Genomic DNA, 24,147 nt, shown 5'->3' on the forward strand with positions numbered 1-24,147 from the left:
GACATCTTCTCGACAGAACCTTGCAAATGCACTAAGCTGGACAGAAGAGGGGAGGTCCAGCCATCTGCAAAAGAGGAGGGAGCAGGGCATAGGGAGCTAGGTTTGGGGGATAGGGAGCAGGGTGTAGGGCATAGGGAGCTGGGTTTAGAGTGTAGGTAGCAGTGGATAGGATGCATTGGATGCTTGGACAACCCACAATAATCCCGTTTGACTAAAGTGCCCTTCACACTCACAGCACAAGAAGTAACATGACCCATCCTGGCCCAATTCACAGCCCAAGTGTGAAAGTTAAAGGGAGAAGGCTGAGCAAAGCAGACCTCCACAGCCACAGCCTCAGGTCTGGACCGGTAACTACACTGTGTGTGAGAACACCATGAATCTGGGAGGTCCTACCTTTCTTTGTCATGTCCTAACTTAAATAGATCCCACCTCTATGAAGGTCCATTTGATTGAGTGAGTCTGATATCCCCTAATCATGTAACCTTTTAAAATGGCCATCTTATTTGGGAAATATGTCCTCATAATAGAAACCAAAGTAACAAGTCCATGCTGCACCTGACCTCTCAGGTTTCCACAGTTCCCCAGTTTCACCCTCCAGAGGGAATATTAAATGGAATAAAGCCATTTACACTCTGCACACTAATCATGGCCTCCCTGACCTCAGACAGGCAAAGGGCCTCTGACATGGAAAGATGATAATCATGAAAGAAGGTACTGTCAAGGTTCTCATCATTTCATGAAAGCCAGAAAATATAAGAATAGCAGAGACCGTTCTATGCTTTCCAACAGCTGTGTGTAAAACTTATCCCAAAATGGAGTACCGGCGGGTGTTTGGCGGGGGAGGGGGTGGGTGGGTAGACAGTGGCTGTGGGTAACTCATAAATGCTTGCATTGGATGGTTACTAATACTCTTTGTATGAAAATGACCACTAAGCCAATCAGAGACAGTGACTATATTACATCTGTGTATGTGTGTGTGTGTGTGTGTTAGGGGAGCTCCTAAGGAAGACCACAATTCAACAAAACCCCCTCTTTCCATCCACAGCTAAATAAGCAAAACTGGGAGTTACCAGAAGCTAAACTGTTTTCGCTTTCACCCACAGGGATGGTGGGTTTTGTATGCACATTCTCAGAGGGGGCATCTCTGTCCACACCACAAAATAACATTATCATGCTGAAGTACTGAACAAACATGGAGGGAAACGGTTTCCAGGCTTCCACTGTCAAATAAAATAATAATAATAAAGTCCATTTTAACATATTTTATATATATACAGTATATATATATATAGCAGGAAAAAAATTAATGACCTGACATTGAGTGCGCATGATATCCATTTTTTTAAAACTTGAAATAATGGCTTTCTGGAAATACAGTAGTCTCTTGTATGAAGTATTTAGAGTGCAAGGGCTTTTAAAGTTTCAGGAGCAGTTGGCTTGCGGGTGTGTGTGTATGTGTGTGTGTGCGTGCGCGCGTGTGTGTGCATGTATCCATTCTGTGGAGATGCTGCTTTTCTAAGAAATTACAGAGGAAAAAAAAGCTTCCGATTTCTTTACTTCTTCGTGAAATAGGCGCCGATGGTGGCGCCCGCTGCACCCAGAGCAGCCAGACCAAAGACCGTCTTAATGTACGGCCACGAGCAGTGAAACATGGACTCCTGCTGTCGCCCGTACAGCTCCACAAATGCATCCTGAGAGAGAGAGAGAGAGAGAGATGAGTAAGTCCAAATCATGTCAGAGAATAAATACATTGTTCAATGATACACCCAGGACTATTAATGCATATCAACAGGGAGACGGTGCGTCTCATTAAACAAAAAAGAAAATCACTTGTTTGGTTGGTTCTGAATATACATGTACAAAAAAGCTTCTTGATTTCAGGAAAATAGAACACATTTTATGTGGCAGCTGCTGCAATCCCCTGCCCCCCTCCCTCCCTCCCTCCCTCCCTCCCTTACTTGTCAGTATTGCTTTTGAATTCTGCTGCATTGTCTGCAGTTGTGCGAGTGTGCAGCTAGCATATGGGGCAGACAGCATCAACAGCACAGTTGAAGAGAACAGTTCTGAGGAGCCGCGGAAAGCCATGGAGTATTCCACACAGACACTCCCACGGACTACAATGGCTCTGGACGCGATTCTCGCAGACTCGGACAATGGCTGCTATGGATATGGGTGAACACGTTCAGGGTTCCGCAAGTGTGACCGTGGCAACACATGTGACTCTGCGATCTAATTCCTCCCAAAAAGCATTTAGCTGAAAGCGCTTCTCAAAGCCCAACATATAATTGGAAAGCCGACCAACTGCCAATCAATGGCTTTAATCACCTCAGGCTACAGCACAGTTTCTTAGCAATCATACTGGAGTGTATCCATAGCTACTTGACCCTGGTCCTGGAGGGCCGCTCTACCTTTAACCTTGATTTCAGATGGCTATAATCCCTGTAATGCAACTCAACTTCACTTTCCAAGAGATATGGACAGCCTAATGGGCAAAGCTATGTCGGTCTAGACCACGCAGGAACCAGCGTTTAATAAATAAAGCTCTGGGATTAACACAACTCAGTCCATAACTCAATTTGGAAAGGTTAGGCAGTGCAGATCAACAAAAGCATATCTTTGTATCACACAGAGGCAGTGTGGATGTACTCCAGTAGGCATAATCTCACTAGTTCCTAGTCAGGAAATGGCAAACACTTCAAAGAAGGCTTTCAAGTAGCTCTCGTACATCGTCACAGGCACATAACTGATGTATGTCCACAGACGGTGTTTTCCAATGATGCTGTGGCGCAGCTGAACTTCTCTCTGCTTCTCAGGAAGGCACTGTGATTGGTCAAATATGCCAGATCAGGTACGGCTCATCAACAGGGTCATGTTCAGTATGCTCTCTTGTATCAAAATAAGACAATTACATTATGATGAGCGGTGAAGTCAGCGGAGAGAGGTTAACCGCAAGGGTTATCCCCAAACTCTCCTTCTATGACCACTGCCTCTAAGATAGGCCAGACTGAAAAATAAGAAAAAAGCTGTTTCGTTTTTCTTTTTTAAATAGCTGCAAAGGGGATTTTGGGAGCCTGGTCCTGCCATGGTGGAAGAGGAGCAAGAAGACAAAGCCAGTAGATGTTTGGGTTGTATTATTCAGAAGCATGCAGAAGGGAGAAAAGATGAAAAGGCTTAGTAGACATGGGGAGAGAATGAGAGAGAGACCGAGAGAGAGAAAAAAAAGAGAGAGAGAAAGAGAGAGAGAGAGAGAGAGAGAAAGAGAGAGAGAGAAACGAGGGAGAGAGATGGGCCCGAGGAAGTCCCTTTTAACATGACTGAAATCTGGTACATCTGGTATTCAGATTGATTTCGCTGGCATACACAGCTCAATGTCACTGATGCTATCATTGAATTTAACACTACCCCTTTTCTAGAAGTCTGAACAGATACAGAGTGCTGCACAAAATATGGAAACAATGTTTATTTTATATTAAACTGTCAAACAAGGATTCTGACCGGATCAAGTTTACTTCCTTCTGACATAGGCGACGGACCGGATGAGTCAGGTTAAACATATGCAAACGGAAACCGTACTACACAGTAGACTGAATGTATGACATACAGTAGGAGACTCAATTTTAGCCACCTGTTTACAGTGCTAACACTACCTGTGCCTGTCATTGCTGGCTTATCTGGAGCGTCAGCTGGACAGGGGCCGACACAGACGAGAGAAACCGAGCAAACACCAGCGCGTCCCTCTTCCCCGGAGACCGGCCTTCGTCAGGCTGCGGTGGAAGTGACAGGGCTGGCTGGAGTGTTGATAAGTTGGTATCTAATCCATGTTTGCTCTGCAACGGTGGCAAACATCCGGATTAGCGCCGTTTCCTCGCCGTGTTTAAAAAGGCTGGGTTGTGTTTGCTCTCTCCTGCGGTAATGGCCTCAGCAGGGACAGAAGGACAGAAGCAGCCTCTCTCCTCGACGGAGGCCAGGGGGGCACAGTTGGGGGGGGGGCAGGGATGGGGAAATGGAGGGAGGGAGGTAGGGAGGAAGGCACTAGGACCGTAACACTAACCATTCAGGCAACATGAGGTTCAGAGGAGGCCGAACCTCTTCGGCCGCACCGCTCATCGCACCGGTTGGAACATTTTTAAAAGCTTTGGAAGTTTAGCGGAAAGGCGGAGGTGCAGTTCAGCAGCGGCTATTAAAGGAAAGCAGCTAATGATGGGACACTCTCACAAGGCCAAGCCTATGTGTTAGGGACGGGCTGAGAAGCAGTTTCCTGCGGGACCGATCATCAATGTCAGAGCCATTAGCACTTACGGCAACAAGCATCACCAGTACAGTACATGCCATTGTGCACGCGACACGCATTTCAAAATCCTAAATTTAGCATTGAAGGACAGTTGCAAAATTCAACCTCAATATGGCGGTTGAGTCAGTTCTTAATTAAAGTCCTGAAGGACAGAGTCCCTTCCGTGGAAGTTCTCACATTCAAACCGCTAAAGGCTGAAGGGGACTGACGTATTCTCTCTCAAGAAGTGCTTCAGTGCATCGGTTTGGTCTAATAATAGCTCTCGAATCATGCATTTGTCCACCCCCAACCCCAATTGGCTCAGAGGCATTCTTATGAATGGCCATCTCGCTGGTTTCAGAAATACACAGAAATAAACCACATCTCCTCTTCGAGGAAGTAAGACTGCTTGCATATGCATTTTTTCTGCACATGTATTGTTTTTTTATTAGCTGGGGAAGGCTGGCAGGGGGTCAGGATATGAGATCAGACCCAGTTGTGAGCTCTTGAGTTCCCCTTTTGTCTCCATCCCCAAAAAGTTTGGCACAGTAGCCCTGGGTAGAGAAGGACATCCATTTACAGAGTGTAAAAGACCTAATCAGACATGTATTGTAAAAACAGAAATTACCTCATTGTTTGCTTCAACGTTCTTCCAGTTCATGGTATTTTCTCCACAATACCCTTGCGTTGAATCACAGAGGACTGTATTGTACTTAAATGTGATAACAGCTTAAGATCAATATACTATAACAAAGGACCCTGTTGCAGTTATTGAGGGTAATGTGCAAGAATGGAACTTTTCACAATGTTTAATGAGCACAATTATCCACATAGACTATTCTAAATGGTCCATTATCTTTACTGGAACAAATGTTTTGCACATATTATTTATACGGTTGTGTCTTCACGGAGGGTACACTATTTTAATGCAAAGCAAATTTCAAAGAAAAACAATATGGTATAATCTATCATTTTGGCAGTCTAATAACACTACTTTTGAACTGTGATTGGTTCAGATGCCCTCAGGTGATAATGATGCAGATAATGATAAAGATAGCCCTTCAGCTAATGATATCTTTCTGCTTTTAGAATTGTACTTGCATATTGCATAGCAAATACAGACAGTCTGTCTGTGTGCTTATTAAAATAGGTGTTCAGAATGGCAGCAGAAATTTGAAAGGTGATTTGGTAGAACGCCAGATGAAAAGACATGAAGAACACAGATGCATGGCATTCAAACAGAACTACAGCAGCTGTGGGTGAGGAAGGATATCCTTTCTTGGAGAGTAAAACAATCTAACAAGCCATTTAAAATTAGCCATTACCTCAGACAGTCTCATTAGCAAGCATCTTCTCACGTGTTCACATCTTTAAATGTCCCTCAAACACTCCTAACAGTGTCTCTTCCTTCTATGAAAGGGGTGTGGTAGAAGTTAGCGGTGCACAATCAAATGTACATCACATCAGGGCTGTGAAAACTGTCCCTATTTTTTGAAAGGCATACATTTATTTATATTTAAAATATATTTAAGCATTTGACTAAATCAATCACCATTGCTCTGGAGCATTTCCTTTGTAGAAAAACAGCCATGCTGGATAAAATGTCAACAATAAAATGTCAAGGTACACAGTTGTTTATTAACACAGCTGTGCTTGTTGGAACTTATTGAAGGAGCTTGTAAGATGTAAAACAGATGGATATCCACTAACAAACCTTTCTAAGGACCGAGGCTGGTCAGGAAGCTTTCTCTCAGTCGCCTGTGCTGTGTAGCATATCCAGTGCGACACTGCTGAATGACATCAGCACAGAGGGTGCTCTCAACAGCTAAGAGGGCATGTTTCATTGTTTACTCAAATACTGCAATGCTAAAGGCCATTGGCTGACAGGACACGCTCCACTGTGCTTTCATGTTCAATGCCAGAATCCGATAGGCTGAGAGAGTTTCCTCATGGTTAACTCTGCGCCATTGCAGAAGGCACAGCTGGCTCCTGTCCAGGCTATGTCCAGAACAACTGTTGGCCTTTCCCAACTACACTGGCCAAAAAAGTGCATTTTGCAGGATGGAAGATTCCAGCAGCCTCTGGTACGGGCACATAAATTATTTGTTACCTGACCTCTGAACCGATGACAAATTAGACTCTTCACAATGATTAATCTTGGTAGAAAATTGGACAGGTATTTGGACAGGTATTTGTGTAAATTGGACAGGTATATGCCATGGAAATCAATACTGCTTGTGAAATTGTGTAAAACTCCCATGCATATCTACATATCATATCCACAAAGAAAAACCCAACAAAATAATGAGATGAAATATGTTGAGTAAGCAAGACACATTCGTATTAAAAATTTAATTGCAAAGACTTGCAGACACATTCACTGCAACACCAAGACAACAACACATCTTCAAACTACTTTTGCCGGACAAAAAGATTCCCTGCCCTCGGTTCTGGTTGCGTTTTTTCCACCTCGAGCAGTGAGAGAGCTACATTCGGGCCCGCAGCGTCCTGCGATAAGATCCCCAGAACACCAGACACACTTTAAATACGCCCTGTGCACGACGCACTTCACCTTGTGGGGCGACCTGCAGCTACGGCGGGGTGGGTCCTGAAACACAGACAGACTATTGATTTAGGTCAGCCTCCCCCCCTGCCCTGAGTGGACCAATCAGGTTTCGCCTCCGTTCCCTGAAGACTGCCCCTCCCTTTATAAAACGTTTAATCAAGCACTAATTAGTAACTACATCACTCCCGACAACATCCAGCTGAGAGTCATTAAAACGCTGTGTGTTTTACCAGCAGGAGTCCTTGGATTGAGAACCCAAGATAAAGCTTCTCCATTTCACACAATCCAGCTGGATTTCCGAGAACCGTGAATGTACCTAACGTGAACTTTAGCATCATTTCTAAGGACAAACAAAACAACAAATAAGTCCAGTTCTCTGTAAAATTCCCTGTGCGATTTATTTTAAGTCATTCTATTTGGGTTACATAACAAGCCATCAAAAAAAGCACATTTCTTAAAGACAGACAGACACCGCTTCGCCCGTGTTTTCATACTGAACCAAGAGCGGCTGCCTAGAGTGCGGGTGGTAGAGTGGTTGTTGTTGTCCTGCTGGGGGTAGCAGTGCAGCATAACGGTTAAGGAACTGGGCTGAGCAACTCGAAGGTCCCGAGTTCGACTCCAGCTGTATGTAAAGATGTGTCTGCTAAAGGCCTAAATGCAATCTAATGGAATCTAATGGACAGAGATACAAGACCGGTCAGTGCACTAAGCAAACTGACTTAAAACTTAAGTCTGTTTACTTAATGCACAGAAGCATTTGAACATGTCATTTCTGAATACTACAGTATAACTTTGGCCCTGTATACTGTGATAATTCACGACAGAATACATAATGTGTGGGTCACATGTTCCTGAGTGCCCGTATAGTAAATTATTATTAAATGAGGAAATACCAAACCAAAATAAAGAGAAAACTATTTCCTGCCAATCACTGTCCAGTGAAACTGGTATGGATTGACTGGAGCTGATTTATTTTCTAACACTACAGTAGCTACAGCATTTCAATGAGATATACCACAGACATGCATCAATACTTCATGTTAATAACGAGGAAAGACTAGCAGGGCAGTCACCAGAGGCTAGTTGTGCCTCAGAATATCCTTCTATGAGTAGAATTTACTATATCAAACACTGTAGTCATAGCATGCTAATCATGTCCAATGAAAACAAAATAAATATTTAAAGCAATTTGACATATCTGCCAAAATAATATTTGCGAAGTGACCTAATAATTTTGTTTTGTTTTTTTAAGGATTCCCTGTTTGCCACAGTTGTTCTGTTTTGGGGCTCTGGGCTTGGTTCCAGGATTTACACTATCAACCTAAGTGTGGAAACTTTTTCCTTTTCAGCTGGCAGCAACAAAAACCTGAGTCACTGGGCCAGGGAACAGTAAACATCTACAATCGCAGGGTACCATGGGACACAGTTATGTAACACATAGAGCCGCTGTTCTGCCCATCTGGTGGGGAGGTCATTTTTATTATTGTTATTATTATTATCTTTCCTTACACCGTAACCAGACACCGCAACCATCTGCTCTGTCACTCGGAAGCCACAACTTTTACGGTGCTGACAATAACAGCCTCTTTTTCCATGCAGGACTAAGGTCTTCCATGATGCGCATTGATGCAGTGTTGATGGAGAAAGCTTCTTCCCCCTTCACTCCTACACTTCACCTGCAAAGGTACTGCGGAGTCATGAGACATACTGACTTCCAATCATGTGTTCTGCTGTCACAAAGGACTTGACATGGGTGGGGTGGGGGGGTAACTGGAAATCGTCTTGAAATTCTCCTGTGTGGATAATTTAAGAGGTCAGCTGCAATCACAAGATAGTCATCAGTTACCAGATCTCAAGATCTCATCTCGCCCCGTTATTACAACACTCCGACAAATCTAGGAATTCATCCACCCTGCCTATCTGCGCATACGGAAGTGTCCTTACAGTTACATTTCAGCATTTGGCCACACCTAGGAATCAAACCTATAACCCTGCTGGCATACTTGCACGAGGTACTAACTGGATTAATGTTCAGCTACATACATGGGTATTGTGTGCAAAGTACAACACAAATGTCACCATGGCTACGTCTACTAAGCAAAAGACGGTTAAAAAAAGAAAACCCAATCTCAAGTTCTCCACCTTTCTAATAAAACACTTCTAATAAGAAACTCTGGGGGGTGGTCACTGCCAATTACAGGCTGCCGATGGGCAGAAGTCACCCCCCCGCCCCCCCCACTCCCCGCACACAATTTTAGCTTGACCGGACTGCAACAGATTAGCTTTTTTTTTTTTTACTCATCACCCACTGAGATGAATTTGTCTGTGTCCAGTAGTGTTTCTTTGCACACTTTCATTGGCTCAGAGGTTTTCACTGCTTCTGATAAGTATTCCTTAGTTTATACAAGCAACAGCAACAACAAAAAATATATCAAACGATATTTAATGTACGGCAAATTCTTCTAGTGGTTGGTACGTTTTCACTGTTAGGGGCAGAGGGTATTAACTATTTCCTTTGTGATGGCAGACAGATTATTTGCATTTTAATAATCTCAAGAGATATTTACAGAACACAGTAATAAAAAGTGAATAAAATTCCAGCATATTTAAGAGTGGTATGTTTTGATTGCATACTTGCGAGATTAAGGAGAAAAAAAAACTAGTCTTCATTCTCACAATTACCTTTTTGTCATTAAAGCCAACAATTAATTCATTCATACTCTTTTATTTGATGGCAATAAAAGAATTATTTTGAAGAAACCAGTATTCTTCAAAATACTTGTCAGTATTTGACAAGCTTTGTTGAATCACTGAATATGTGATGTATCACATGATGAGCACACACAATTAAAACCTGGTGAGAACTTGACTTATTGGGATCATCCTGTTAGTAGGCTGCATAGCAGACAGTTTTCTGTTGTCCTGACCTTTGCACCCTCTGTAAATGCCGTTGTGTGATGGCTCCCTTATGAAATGTGTCTCAGTGCAAGCTGAGCTGCTCATTTGGAAGCTGAAGCGAGGTGTAGGCTGAAGTCACTCAGCACTTAAATCATGGCCGTGTCCACCACCCGCCTTCCCCCGCAAACCGCCTCCACCCGGTCACACCCCACCTTTATCCCAGAATCCTTTGTTCTGTGACACCTCCCGGTCCCTCTTCAGGGTGAGAGCTCACAAGACAGGGGATTTCACGATGCCGGTTAAATAAAAGAGAGGAATGGGCCATTAATCAAGCCCTCTGGTTACAGAATAAAGACAAGGTGAAAAAAATAGAGAGACTGACCTACTGCTGAACTTAGGAAATACCCACAGCAGGCCTCTACTCAAAGACTGTGAGGGTAAGATCACTCTCACTGTGATAACAATGGCCTCTAGGCACATGGCTCACCTCCCTCAATTAAAAATGGAGCCAAGAAGCCATTATCTACTGTACTCTCAGTCACACAACTGGTTATGGTTTGCTTATGTGCCAGTCTCCTTGACTTCATGTTATACTTATATCATATTTACGCTTCATATTATTAACAAGGCTCTTAGCCATTAGACATAAAAAGCATTTTATTGTTTTACATCTGTATTGTGAAAATCTTAGCAAGCCATCATGATTACATTACATACTGTACCCCAGGTGCATGCATGGTTTTGTGTCGGTTTCCTGAGAGATGGAAAGAGGAATGCAACACAATGGCCAGGCGGCGGTTTGAAGTTTGATCTGTAGCGTGACCCTGGAGTGCAATTCACAGGCCTTGCTCCTCACTCCCTTATCAGCTTTCAGAACAGTACAGAACACTGTCGAAACTCCCTGCTGACTGTGACATCATAAAAGCTACTGTGCAATCAGCACTGTGACATCACAGATGCGTCAGCCAACCACAACATTGCCAGGCATCCTTTTTTCCCTTCACAAACAGGAAGAAACAAATCTAGCACATACGTCAGACATACACTGCTGACCTTTAGTCTATGGTCAAGGTCAGCCAGATTGACTGCAGAGATTAGTCTATGGATTTGCGTCTAAGAAACTGATTACAGAAGCTCTTTCTGTGCTGGTCGATGCATTTAAAATGTGCAGGTCAACAGAGAAAGAGTGTCCTTGAAAGGCATCACCTTCCCATCCACCACCATTGATTCAATGAGAGTGCCAAGCAAAAAAAAAAACAGAGAGAAGAAAAATATTTATGGAAGGCCTTCCTCGCAATGAGACAGCCAGCCTTCCTGCGATCACACAACGTAGAAACTGTGCTCTCAGCGAAATTTTTAAAACATGGAAAGTGCAGCGCTTCATTCTTCAGTCAAAATCTGCGCCCTTTAAACGGATGTAGATAAAAGATGTCAAACGAATTCGAGTGCTCACACATGGACCTCACGCCGCTGCACAGGAACGCTATACATTATTCATGCTGTGGCCCGGCTGGTGCTGTGCGTGTAAGATATCCCGAGTTCACATGGCCTTCCTCTCCCTCGGAGAGCGGGTGCCGGTCCTCACGCGGCTGTTATACTTGGCGCAGAACTCAGACGACTGTAAAGCATCTTAATGCGCGCGATAATATTTGGGTGAGAGGCGCCTCTCCGTTTACAGAGCAGCGTCGGGGGAGCAGACAGCCCCGCGTGTGGCTGCCCGAGTCACCCGAAGGGGGGAGAAGAACATAACGGCTCGCACGGGCCCCCCCCCCCGCCCCCCTCTCCTTTCGAAGCATTCAAACAAGCGCCAGCGGCGCCGCGCAGCAAACAGGATGCACCCGAGGGATACGTTTTTATGCGCCTGCAAAACGATATCTGATAAATCATCCGGGGCTGTCACCAACGCTGACGTTGCTGCGGATATCTTCGTTAAGGGCGGCTTTCCTGGTAGATAAATCTTCGGAGGACCCTAGGTCAGGCTGCCGCGGGTGACGGGTCAGGTCGCTGGGAAGCCTTTGTTTTATTTATTTATTTATTTCGCTGGCTCCCGTGCACGGGGAGCCACGCCAGGGCAGTTGTCACGCGTTGGCTCTCTCGCCGCGGCCCCTCTTTGAAATACAATGCCAGCTCGCCCTATTAAAGCACCACCCCTTTTGTGACTTGAGCGAACCTTTCAATTATTCAATACCCTGCTTTATGTACTGATTTTATAAACTCCCGTCATGCCACGGAAAACAAAAGGCTTTGGTACTTTAGGTGGGGGGTAGTTGGTTGGCTGGGAATGGCACCGCCCCTTCTGAACTTCTAAGTAGATTGGGCCAACTACACCTATGTATTTATTTTTTATTTATTTATTATTGTTATTTTTAAATATGACCAAGAAGGATGGAGCTACACACAAATCTTATCATTAGTCATTGCTTTCCAGACCTTTCAGGTCATTCCTAAAAACATTGGGAGAGTCCATTTCTCACAACCTACTGTTCTCCTCACCTTAAGGCCATCATTCTTGGATTCATGTAGCTCTGTGCTGGTTTATCTGCATGGCTGTACAATCATACACCTAAAACTCTGCTTTGGACAAGAACATCTGGCTAATAAAAACTACTACCAATACTACTACTGTTACTATAATCTATGGAGATGCTGGACCCAAGGAATTCATTTATATTCATGAGAGATAGTTTCTGCATTAATCTTTTAGCGTTGGAGAACTGATGCAGCACTTCCATGAATCGAAAGGAGGCTCCCCTGAGACATTTTTACCCATGATTTGAATCTTAAGGGATTTGTCAGTGACATTCATAAATAATTAAACAATGTGAAACATCTCGGATACATCCATCCTTATCACTGAAACTCGTACATTCAATTAAAGTCAATTCTACAATTAAGTAAGACAGGGTTGCATCTAACACATGAAATATTTACGGCAAGTTTTCTTTTACTCGCAAACTGGAATGCATAAATAATGAAAAAATCCGCCAAGTCTTGGACGTGACGCCACTTTAAAACCTCAGATCACACGCGCACTCGCGATTCTTAAAACGCAGTTTTGACGGATTTGACGAGGGCCTGTCACAGTCATCTGAAACGGCCGACCCATTTCCGACAGTGATTTCCCGAATTGGCTGGCGCAGCGCCAACGTGCCAGTCATCGTTAAAGGTCAGAGGCAACGCGCGCCACTTGCCAGCTCCCGGAGGAAGGGAGGGGGGGGGGAAAAAGACCGCAGCTATAAATAACAGCAGAATCCGATAAATGGGCTTCGTCCCTGGGGAGGAATCCATTAAGGCTGGGGGACGATGTGAATGCTGGGACAGAACCAGCGCGTTGCCTGGAAAGGGCGGAACGTGGCGGGCAGCGGGGCAGGAAGTTCACGTCATTCCCCTTCATCCGTGGAACAATCGCGTTCAGCCGCCGCCGCCACCCCTGGATGGTGCCACCGGTATGACGTCTCTGAACCCATAGGTTGCGCTCTGGGCAGGATGCTGGTCCTCAATCTGCTGTCCTAATAATAGCTGGCAGTAATAACACAATCTAAACTGCAGTATCAGCTCCATTCATCTTACTGCAGAGGGGAAAACACTACCCAGAAGTCACTGTGCATTGCTGCCACGGCCAACCAGTTTGATGCCTTACCATGACAGAGAAAGCTCTTAGGCGAGCCCAAGAGATTGGGTAGGGAGTACAGAGAAGTGTTACCAGTAACAACACAAAAAGATTCCTTATAACTCCTCAATAATTGGTACCAGTAACAAAGCATCTACATTCACAAAAGCCTTGTGGCTAAACCAGCAGCCCCTATGCAAAACCTGTAGCTCCATGCTAAGCCTGTAGCCCTTTGCTAAACCTGTAGCTCAATGCAAAACCTGTAGCCCGTTGCTAAATCTGAAGCTAAATGCAAAACCTGTAGCCCTTTGCTAAACTCTATGATAAACCTGTAGCTCCATGCTAAACATGTAGCCCTTTGCTGAACTCCATGCTAAACCTGTAGCTCTATGTCAAACCTATAGCCCTGCACTAAGCCTGTAGCTCCATGCTAAGCCTATAGCCTCGTGCTAGGCCTGTAGCTCCATGCTAAACCTGAAGCCCTGTGCTAAACCTGTAGCACCATGCTAAACATGAAGCCCTGTGCTAAGCCTTCAGCCTATTTCAGGTCTCAAGGCCCACGCTGGCTTGTTTTCCATCCCCGGCTTGCCGATTCATCCAAAAAAGTTCCACAGGAATGGCCTTCAATGGGAACGCCACCAAGAGTGTCTCAGATCCCACCATGTGTGTAGGCAGCCCCCGCTTGCTCCACCCTAGCGAGACAGAGCCGCCATCACAGACGAATGCAAGACCACAGCAGAACCTCAGCATCCTTGTGGCTTGGGTGCGAGCCCCATCACTGTGTTTAAGGCAAGAGCGCCTCAGTCAGTCTCTCAAGGAAGATGTGTCTTTGGCTGTATGGCACGTACACTGGGAAAAGAAAAGCGATTAACGTTAAAATCTGCAATTTGCTACTAAAATAAAACAGCAGATGAATCGTAATAGTTCCAATTACACATAGAACTATGGAAGGCTCCTTTAATTCTCACACAGCAAAACTAGAAGGGGAATTAAAGAAAGCTCCCTTCGTTATTAAAATGAGAAATGCCAAAACACAGATCTCTTGACACTTTACTCCAGGCTCTGCAATGTGGCATACTTCTTGCACATTCTGAATTCTGCCCCAGCAGCAGTTTCTTATTGTCATTTCTTAATTTGCATCTTGTTTGTGTACAAACAGCCAGAAGCTAGCTGGGGGTGGGGGGTGATTAACATGCAGATATTTGGAAGACTTTCAGCTTTACCTCTGTGCATTTAACAACACTAAAATAACTCTGCCTACTGTGTCCCAGGCTCTAACTTAATTATTGCAGCTGTACCTACTGAAAAAGGTATAACTACTGCAAAATTAGTAAGGAATGCCTCAGTGCAAAGAGTATACTTTGCACTGAGGCATTCCTTTTGGGAAATTTGGGTTTACTTCAATGAAGTTCAAGGTCGCTCTTGTAGGAGGAAGAAATGAATTAAAATGGCTTTTTAAAGCTTTCCACTTCAATTACTACCTTTTGCAACTACACCATTTCCACTCTCTACAGTCATACTCCCGGTGTGGAGTTTTACATTATTTTGGCTGTCGGAGTTGTTGTCGTCTGCTGTGGTACAAGTACTTTGTGTTGAATGAAGAACATTGAGACTCCCGTAAAAAGAATTGTGTAATAAATTCCCATTCACAGTGCATGCCTGAGCCTCTCATAAGAGCGAGGCTGTCTAGATCTGTATCAGTAATTTCTTTCTGAAATGGTTTCCAGCTATGGTCATTCCTCGCTGCTCACACTGTGATGTTCTTCACCAAACCTATTACAGGTCACCAAAGTCATCATCGCTCGTAAATCCAAGCAACTGAGAATGTCTCTGGAATGTGTTCCAACTGTGAATGCCAGCAGCGGTGCTTCATGAAAGCGTCAAGAACAGTGGTGCTCATACCCACCCCCCACCCCCCCACCCCCCAATTTCATGCGTTTTTCCTTTCATCCCTCTATGGTTCCTAATTTCGTACATTCATCTCAATCTAAATGACACAAAGACAAAAAAAGACATTTCACAAAAATAGAGATGCACGGCATGACAGCTCCTTCCTGTGGTAAGATATTACCGACGTGTCATTGATGCTCCAGCCTGCAGCAGAGATCACAGGGGACCAGTTCCCCTGCCATGCCCTGGGTGTTTTATCTGAGCTCATCAAACTCCCACACCTTTCTAACCCAAAAGTGAGCTTCTTTAAGAGAGCTGCCGCAGCTTCAAGCAGTTTCTCCCCCACAGTGTGACTTTCATTCCAGTAAACAACGGAATAATATTTTAAGTAGTAATTCAACTGTCTTTCATGTAGGTCGACTGTCTATGTACAAATCACCCAATTAAGTTGTTAAAATACAATCTGTATTGTTGGGACTGCGGCATATTTAATTGTCGATATGAAAAACATGTTTGTTTAAAGTCATGTTAAAACGCAGGGACTTCTTAACGTTCTAAACAACTTTCAAACTTCGGTAACATTTTCAACTAACTGCGGGGAATTAAACACAGAGGGACCTAGGATGTGCAGAAAACAAAATGCGAAATTCAGAACAACTTCCTCCCCGCTGCCAAATTCACACAGGATTACACTAACAGAGGTAGGTAAAAGTCAGCAGTACACTGACAACCCAATAAAATGGTGCTTTGTGAACAGGACTTAGGAGGGGAGCTGTGGTATAATGGTTAGGAAACTGGGCCTGTAACTCAAAGGTTGTGTTTTGTTTCCCAGGTAGGAGGGCTGCACTGCTGTTGTACCCCTGGGTAAGGTACTTAGCCCAAATAGCTTCAGGAACATATCCATCTGGGTTGTTTTTTAAAAAGAAATGTTATCCAAGTAATTCACGCTGGATAAGAATGTCTGCTAATTGCTGAAATGTGAAGTAATGTCATTTGTGAGGGCAGAAAAGAGCAGCATGATGCCAGTCAAACAGAATGGTGACCCACAGATCGGGTGGCCGACAGATCAGAAGGGATTAAATGGAGTTTTTTGGTACAAAACAAACTTTATTCCAAAGGTCTTAATTAACCGCACCTCAAACTACAAACCCATGAAGCTAAAAAACATGCACTTTGATTTCATGCTACAACAACAGTAAACACCCTGATATGTAAAATATAATATTCTAAATTGGGGTTTGGTTGTTTATCTTATCTACATGTATATACACCAAACACCATGTATTGTGACAAGTTTCCAATATCAAAAATTGGTTGAGAAATGAATTATGAATCGAAATTGTATTAAAAGGCAAAGAGTGTTTTCATTGCAGTGTCTTTTTCCAAATGCACTAGATATTTCAGTATTAAAAGATTTATAGCATTAATAATTCCAAAGCTCAAACATTTACTTCCCTTCTCTAATTTTACAAGGAGCCATCCCTTGGGCCTGATTAGGGCCTTTAACAGAGCAAGATAACGCAATAATGTTGTAGCTTTTGCCTGGTTTGCCATAAAAAAGCAGTGTTCCATGACCAGAACAGTCTTTTGAGAGTTTTATTGGAATGTATGAATATTAAAAGAGGCAGGGTTAAGTGGTGTGTTGTAAACACCAACTAGGACCAGTTTTCTAACTCATAACCATTAATGACAGAGATAACAGTCACCTGATTGACGGACCTGCCTCATCCCTGTTTGAAGTGCTTATTACGGGCGCCTTTGAAATATGGCTGCTACGGCACTAATAGCAGGTGCAACAAGGCTATTACCTTAACACTGGCTCAAGCATGTACTCCTGCACACAAACACAGGGCAGAACTACACACCCACGTCAACTCATGCCAAGCCCTGTATTTAAGCCATAACACACAGGCCTATTACAACTGACAGTCGCAATTGTACGTGCGCACACATGTGCGTGTGGCTCTGTGTGTTTCCAGTGCTTCAACTGAACAATTTCGGTAATGCTTTTGCTATAGTTCTGAGAATGAGTGAATGATGAACTCTGTTAAGGAATTTAAATCTCACAGTATTTTTTCAGGCACTTCCCGTCTCCACGTCTAAAACTGCAGTAATGTGATCCTCATAACGGAACTCGTTTAAGAGGCAGAAGCGAACTGTCTTCCAGGACATCAGCAGTCAATAGTGAGACAGCCAGCTGAGTCTATACTCCATCGGCACACACAAGTACATAACTGCACACACACACACACACAGACACACACGCGCTTATGTAACACAGGAATGGCAGGAACCTCAGAGCATGTCTTTGCTGAGAATGAATGTTTAATAATTCAGAGATTTGCATAAGGGGACCATTCCATGCTGCTGTGCATTTCTATGTGTCGTTGGGCAGAAAAAATTACATAATGTCAGTTATGCCTCCCGAGAGCTGAAGCATGACTCTGTGATTTTTTAATGCCATGCAGTGTATTGCCGTGTGGATAGCTAATTTAGAAAATCTCACTTCTATGGATGTACAGTTGAGGCCTATAAGGATAGTATTTATTGACTCATCCATGTTTCAAGCTCAATGTTATGGAAAAGGTTAAAAAAACTCTCCAGCATTTCAGTAAAATATTGTGGGTTTCATGGATATTATGAAGTTGTTGAAAAGACGTAACCCAGGAATGCTGTATATATTTTACTTGCAGCCAAAAAATACAGTTTTTTTCCAGTATGCAGTCTGGTTTTCTAGCTGTTCCACAAAGGAGAAAATGACACAAGCAACAGGAAAAAAAATGTACTTGCAGCTTGGAAAATAACATTTATTTCCTTCCATTAAACCTTCTGAAATGTTTTGGGCATGTGAGAGTGACTGAGATTTCCTCAAAACATTCTGGCCGAGACCCCCCTCCCACCACATCCCACACACTTCAGGAACAGGAAGCTGGACAGGCAGTTAAGGGTTACATTCTTTCAGAGTTGTGGAATCGTACTTCCTTTCAGTCACGCCAATTGAACCAGCTTAACTGCTCCCCCGTCCCAAGTCCCTTCAGTGAACCCCCTTCCCCCTAGCAGTAACTGCATCCTCTGCGGGCTCTCCCATTGGCTGCTTTCCTGGACCACGTCAACGACGTAGGGGGTGACCACACAGACACCATCCTAATTGGATCCCTGTTCTGCACTCTGAAAAAAATACCTTTTCTTCCTTTAAGGGTTAACATATGCACGAGCGGGTCTGTAAAGCGTCTGGCAGACCTCGCTGCGGTAACGTTACGCCACTTGTTTAACCCCCCTCACCCACCCCCACCCCCCTCCACCCCCCCCCTTCCAGGGCTCTCAGAGGGGAAACAAGGGAAAAGTTCAATGACCTCTCTCAGCACCAGGACCCAGGGGAAGTATGAGTGGAATGCATTGATGTGGGCACAAAACAATCCCACTTTGTTGCTCCCCGATTTGGGAGCTGGAGGGGATAAAGTCTGAATCATGGGAACCTCTTCTACTCCTGGCCCCATGTACAACCCCCCCCCCCCCCCCCCCCACACACCCCTACCTCCCATAGCACAGGCCCTTTACAAAGTGCCAGCCCTTATTTCACAACACTAACCCACATGAAGACCAAAGATGCAATTCGGGTATTGGATTACAAACTGCATAATAACTGCAGTCTCTTCTTTTTTCGCTCAGAATCTGAAAGGGATCACTGCAAACGCTCTCGCCAGGCACTGAATCTGTGGCGCCTCTCAAACGCTCAAGGAGTTAAAACTCTTAAGCAGCCCCCCTGGAAATGGGCCAAGAGCCTGTCTTCTGTCTCCAGTGTGAATTCAGAGGGCTTGTACAGAGCGGCATGAACATGAGGCCTTCCACTCCCCCCCCACAGCATTTCCTCTCTCACAGCATGTTTAAGTGCCATTCAGCCTCTGTCTGATGGGCTAGCTTCAGTTCCCAGTGACAGGTGAGGTGGAAATGTACTCTACTGAGAGATGTGAGCTGTGCTCTTCGCACAGGAAGGTCTGAATCCAGACACCGAGTCCTCAATCCCGCACCAGAGCAGTCTGTTTTGAAAAGCGCACAACTCCATGAGAGGTTTTAAGAAATGCATGTCAATCAATCAATCAATCAATCAATCAATCAACCAGGCAACCAATCAATCATTCAATCAAAATGCTTGTGTTACAATGCATTTATGCAGCTGGTAAGCTGTAGAGCTTGACGGAGCATGTCTTCCAGAGGGAATCAATGAGCCGGAAAGCAGAGCCAATTTAGGGAAAACATTTGAAAATGATCCACTGATTCCAGTAAGAGACAATCCGGGAAAGGGGTGGAGAAGTAAAGATGAAGCCCAATAAGGAATGCTTTTATTGTAAAACTTTTTTTTAAAGGAACCCTTGAATGATTACTCATGTCAGTTATAAATTTTGCTAATACTAGTTTTTTATACAAAACAAAATGATTGTATCGTATAACCGTATGACTTAAAGTTAAGCAGGTGAATTCGGTTTTTCGTTATAAGAGGTGCTCTTGCAGGTTTGTTAGTTCTCTTTTTGCAGGGTTGGGGAATACCAGAATATCAGGAGGGGATTTTCACGTCTGTTTCACTGATAAAGGAGAGGTAAGGCTTTTATCGAAAGGGGATTTTACATCTTTGAAATTTGCATAAGCGTCAAAACATTACTTTTTTCCATCCAAAATCTCGTTTTGAATTGAAGACAGAGGAGTCGAGATCAGTTTTACTCATCTGGGTTTTCAGAATGAGTCTCTGTAGCATCCGTTGAATGTGGCGAGCCCACAGTTGGCTGTCTAAATAGGACTTACCGAAGAACCCCTTCAGCTGCGGGGCCTTCCCCTCAAACCGTTTTTTCATTGGTGGGAATAAAGCACCTGAAACAGTGTGTAGGATTGACTGCGGGGCCTGTCTCTCCAGCAGTTGGTTCTGTCGATCATTATCTCATAGGCATTTCTGAGAAGTTTTGAGCGTGACATACAGGGTGCCTCAGGGGAGGTTCGGGAAGGACAACAGACTAAAATCAGTAAAAGTGACACACTGATGAGGGGAAATCCCAGACATTTTGGGGGTTTTTATTTGCGGTTCCCCGTCATCTCAGGAGGAAGCCGTTTCTATGACGAGTGACTACACAACTGTAAGAGGTTTCATTAGAGAGAGCTGTCTTTCACCAAGCAAAGACTCACCATAATATACATATAGAATGCTCAGTACAGACTACTATAGAAATTGAATATAGAAGTATGTAGTATAGCATATAAAATGTAGTGAATAGAGCATGTACAGTACTGACAGTAGAGAATAGGTTATACTGCACAGAATATAAAGAAATAGGGAGAATGTGGAGAATATGACGTAATGGCACGTCCTTTAGAACGTCTTGTGAAAGGGCAAACACTCAGACTTTATGTCCAGAACATCCTGCCCTGCCCACTCTCCTGCTCTACCCAGAAAAAAAGACTCCAAAGGGACACCCCACCCCCACCCTTTCCTGTTCACTTTGCGATTATATTTATGATTTATAGTGGCTAGCTAGTGCACTGAATTGTGGCATTCTTCAAAGATCCTTATCCAAACCCATGGCTTTGCCTGAATATTAGACAATAAAGACCACTATTGGCATTATGGAATTCACAAACCATCCACCGTATGACCGCTTAAGGCACAAAAACATCAGATTGACAAAACATCTATGACAGTAACACTCCATCTATGACTCCCTTCAACATTTTTCATGTATATAATTTTGGCTGTGACGAGACAGTCTTGGCAATGGCTGTTGCTCCCCCCAAGGTTATGACAGTATGTTTGTTCTGCCACTAGATGGCAAAACAGCACAAATGAGGGAATCCAACAGCAGTAAACAGCATCTCTTCTCCTTCCTGCATTCTCTGCACCCGCTAATCATTACAACAGCTAATCATGCCATCCGCCAATGAGAAGGTAGCTATACGAACCTCACACGCATGATAACTTACTGCAATGAATGTGTATGCAAAAGGCTCCGCTGAACGGGTTGCTGTGGGATTCAGGGCCCCCTACTGCTGATCTCTCCTCAGACCAAGGTTTTCGGAACGCCCTCGAGGCACAAAGGGACACTAAATCACCCATCTGGTCTTGTAATCCCCGGCAGCAGCACGCGCTCCGCACCGACGCCCTCTGCCCACACCAGGAGACTGTGGCCTGGGGGACATGGCCTCCCTGCCAGGCCACCTCTGTCCTCATTCCTGGATGCCTGGTTTCCCTGAGCTGAACGTCTGATGTGGTCTGGGTTTTATCCATCGCATCGTGCATTGCCCCCCCCCCCCCCTCCCCTCACCCACACTGCCTTTCCCTGCTAACTATTCTTGAGATCAAAGAATTTCAGTCACCGCCGCTGCCACCACCATCTCCGATAACACCTGTCGGGTGCTTTGTAACTAAGGAATGTGTGCTTTATCCTGGCTTCATTTCTTAGCTTGACTTCGCTGGTAATGAAGAACTCACCTGCAGCTGAATAGCTTTTGACAGTCTCACGGCTAGATTTGCTACATGCCGAACAGTTTATCACAGGAGAAATAAGCTGAGACTTGGGGGAAAAGCAAGAAATGGTTCTCTGGAGCAAAACCCCCACAAAGAACCACAAGATTACGCCCATATATTAGCGCCATTCTTTTTGTTCGATACAAAACACACTGGCCTTACAGCCAACATAACTGTTTGGAGGAAATGTTTTTCACTACGTACAGCTTGGAATGCTGCTAAAATTCTCCCTGCGTTACTGAACTGTCTTCAGTTATTGTAATATAAGGCCAAACCCACCTTAGTAGTAAGAATGCCACCCCCAGGGCTTCCCTTTGTATTGTAGCTATTCCGAGTTCCACGTTCCAAGTTCCATTTTCTGATATAACCGAACAACCTCCCTTTGTGATTCTGTCCCTTGGTGCATTATTATTGTGAAATAATAATCCTTCTGTAGTAACTATTGTGAAACACATACAGTATTTTCTATAGTAACTGGTTTTATCCTATCAAAACAAGAGAAAGAAGGTTAAGAACAGTCTGGATTCAATCAAAACATTTTTCTTTAACTACATTAGACGCAGATTCTTTAACAGATTTTGGCAAGTGACTGCTAAAATTTGTTTTAAAAATAAAAAAATGAAATAAATAACGATGTCTGTAAGTCAAAGCTGAGAATAAAATATTGAAGCCAGGGCTCTACTATTGCTCTGAAGTTATACTGCAGGCCTCTGTATGTACTTCAAATACTTCCAACAATTATGTGCATTCCATGAATGTGCATTCATTTTCACATAAAATGCTCTTTATTTATGTTACTGAACGGGCTCATTTATTACAGCTGATCAAGTCTAGACGCCTGTGTTCACGTCTGGCCCCATCCCACATGGCAAACGAAAAAGGAAAAATTAAGAGTTGGTTTAGGAACTGACCTCGTAAAGCCAATGTTTGGGTACAGTGCTTAAAATGAGCCATGCTTCCAAAACAGTTCTCCAAGGGTAACACAGATATTTTCAAGATGCCTGATATAAATCTGTTGCTCCTTTACCTCCCACCCCTACAAAAAAAGATCTAACCCAAACAATAACAAGTTATCCCAAACCCCTCATGGACCGTGTGGATTCAGAGTTACCTAACCTGAAAAGTGAGCATACCCTTATCTGACTGGAATGCACATAGAGATTCCCTCATATCCTTTCACAAAGGAAAGGGTGTAGTTTTCCCACACTCTATAACCTATAAACTCACATCAAAGCTGGATACGAGAGATGTTGGGGGGGGGGGGGGTGCAGTGGGTGTCCGCCAAAAAGGAATTTGAGCTGCCACCATCGCGGACTTATTTGCAAACTGAAAAAAAAATGCTGATGCTTATCGATTTACATGCTTTCACTGACATACTGGCCGTCCTTTCTCTAAACCTAGCGTACCTTTCTCTCACCAGAATGCCTGTGGAGGTGTCTCTTACCACTGTACATTTCATCCTTTTCTTCTTCAAAATGAATGCGGCACTACAAAACACAGTTAAAACATAATGTTCCACTGACTTCTCCTTGCATTTCAATAATGTTCTACAATGTCAGAACCAAATTATTATAGTGTAGTGTTATGTGAGCTTTATGGGTCAAAAGTGATATAAAGCAGATAAGTACATTCTACAGAATTGTATGGTATATGTGATTTAATTATTGAATCTCTCACACACTTAACCATGAGTCAAAAGATTGTAATCCATTATTTACCGCAGTGAAAAAGTAAAAAGGACTGACATCATCAGTAATGTAACATGAATTTCTTTCGTAATTTTTATGATTGTTTAAATCTTTGTTTATGATGCACAGAATTTAAATTCAAAATACAGTAATGGCTCCTCTTCTAAGTTTATGCAAATGATCTGTAACACGTATGCCTCATAAATTTGAAAGCGGAAAGACACACAAAGCAGAGGTATTCGGATGTCGAAACCCATCAGCACTGTATTTTTCAGTGCAGGAAAGATGTAAGATTCAGATCATTTGGGAGATGCTGTCCAACTCTACCAGTTAAGTGTCTAGTTAAAAATATCTCTGAACATCCATTACTCAGGATAAGGGCCTCCAAGCAGAGATGCATGGTAAGCACAATTTACAGCTATTTACAACTATGCAACTATGATTTAGTGGTGAATGCGTCTTTCAAAGAAATCTTTGGATCGCAGATGGGGGCGGGGGTGACTTGGAGTAATGTTTAATTTATGTTCTGAGACACTTGTCTGGCTTAATTTAAAAAACAATACAAAAACTGGACTCGAAAAAAAAAGAAGCTCAAATAAAATGCAGATTATAAACTGTGTTTCTCCAAACTTGAGGCCCTGAGACAGGAGCAACATTTCAAAATGTTTCCTGGCAAACGCTGAAGCTGTTGCATCACACACACAGAGGCTTCCTGTT

The 24,147-nt window shown here is 43.7% G+C and overlaps 1 protein-coding gene across 1 annotated transcript in view; it reads right to left on the reverse strand.

Annotated features, from left to right (window-relative positions):
* Positions 1-820: 820 nt before the first annotated feature.
* LOC118233789 (apoptosis regulator Bcl-2-like) overlaps positions 821-24,147 on the reverse strand; it is a 36,597-nt gene continuing 13,270 nt past the window's right edge. The window contains exon 3 of the mRNA XM_035429736.1: positions 821-1,691. Coding sequence (XP_035285627.1) covers positions 1,554-1,691 — 138 coding nt within the window. The 3' untranslated portion in view covers positions 821-1,553. The remainder of the gene's footprint in view (positions 1,692-24,147) is intronic.

The sequence above is a fragment of the Anguilla anguilla genome, chromosome 8 (genome assembly GCF_013347855.1).
Source record: "Anguilla anguilla isolate fAngAng1 chromosome 8, fAngAng1.pri, whole genome shotgun sequence".
NCBI lineage: Eukaryota > Metazoa > Chordata > Actinopteri > Anguilliformes > Anguillidae > Anguilla > Anguilla anguilla.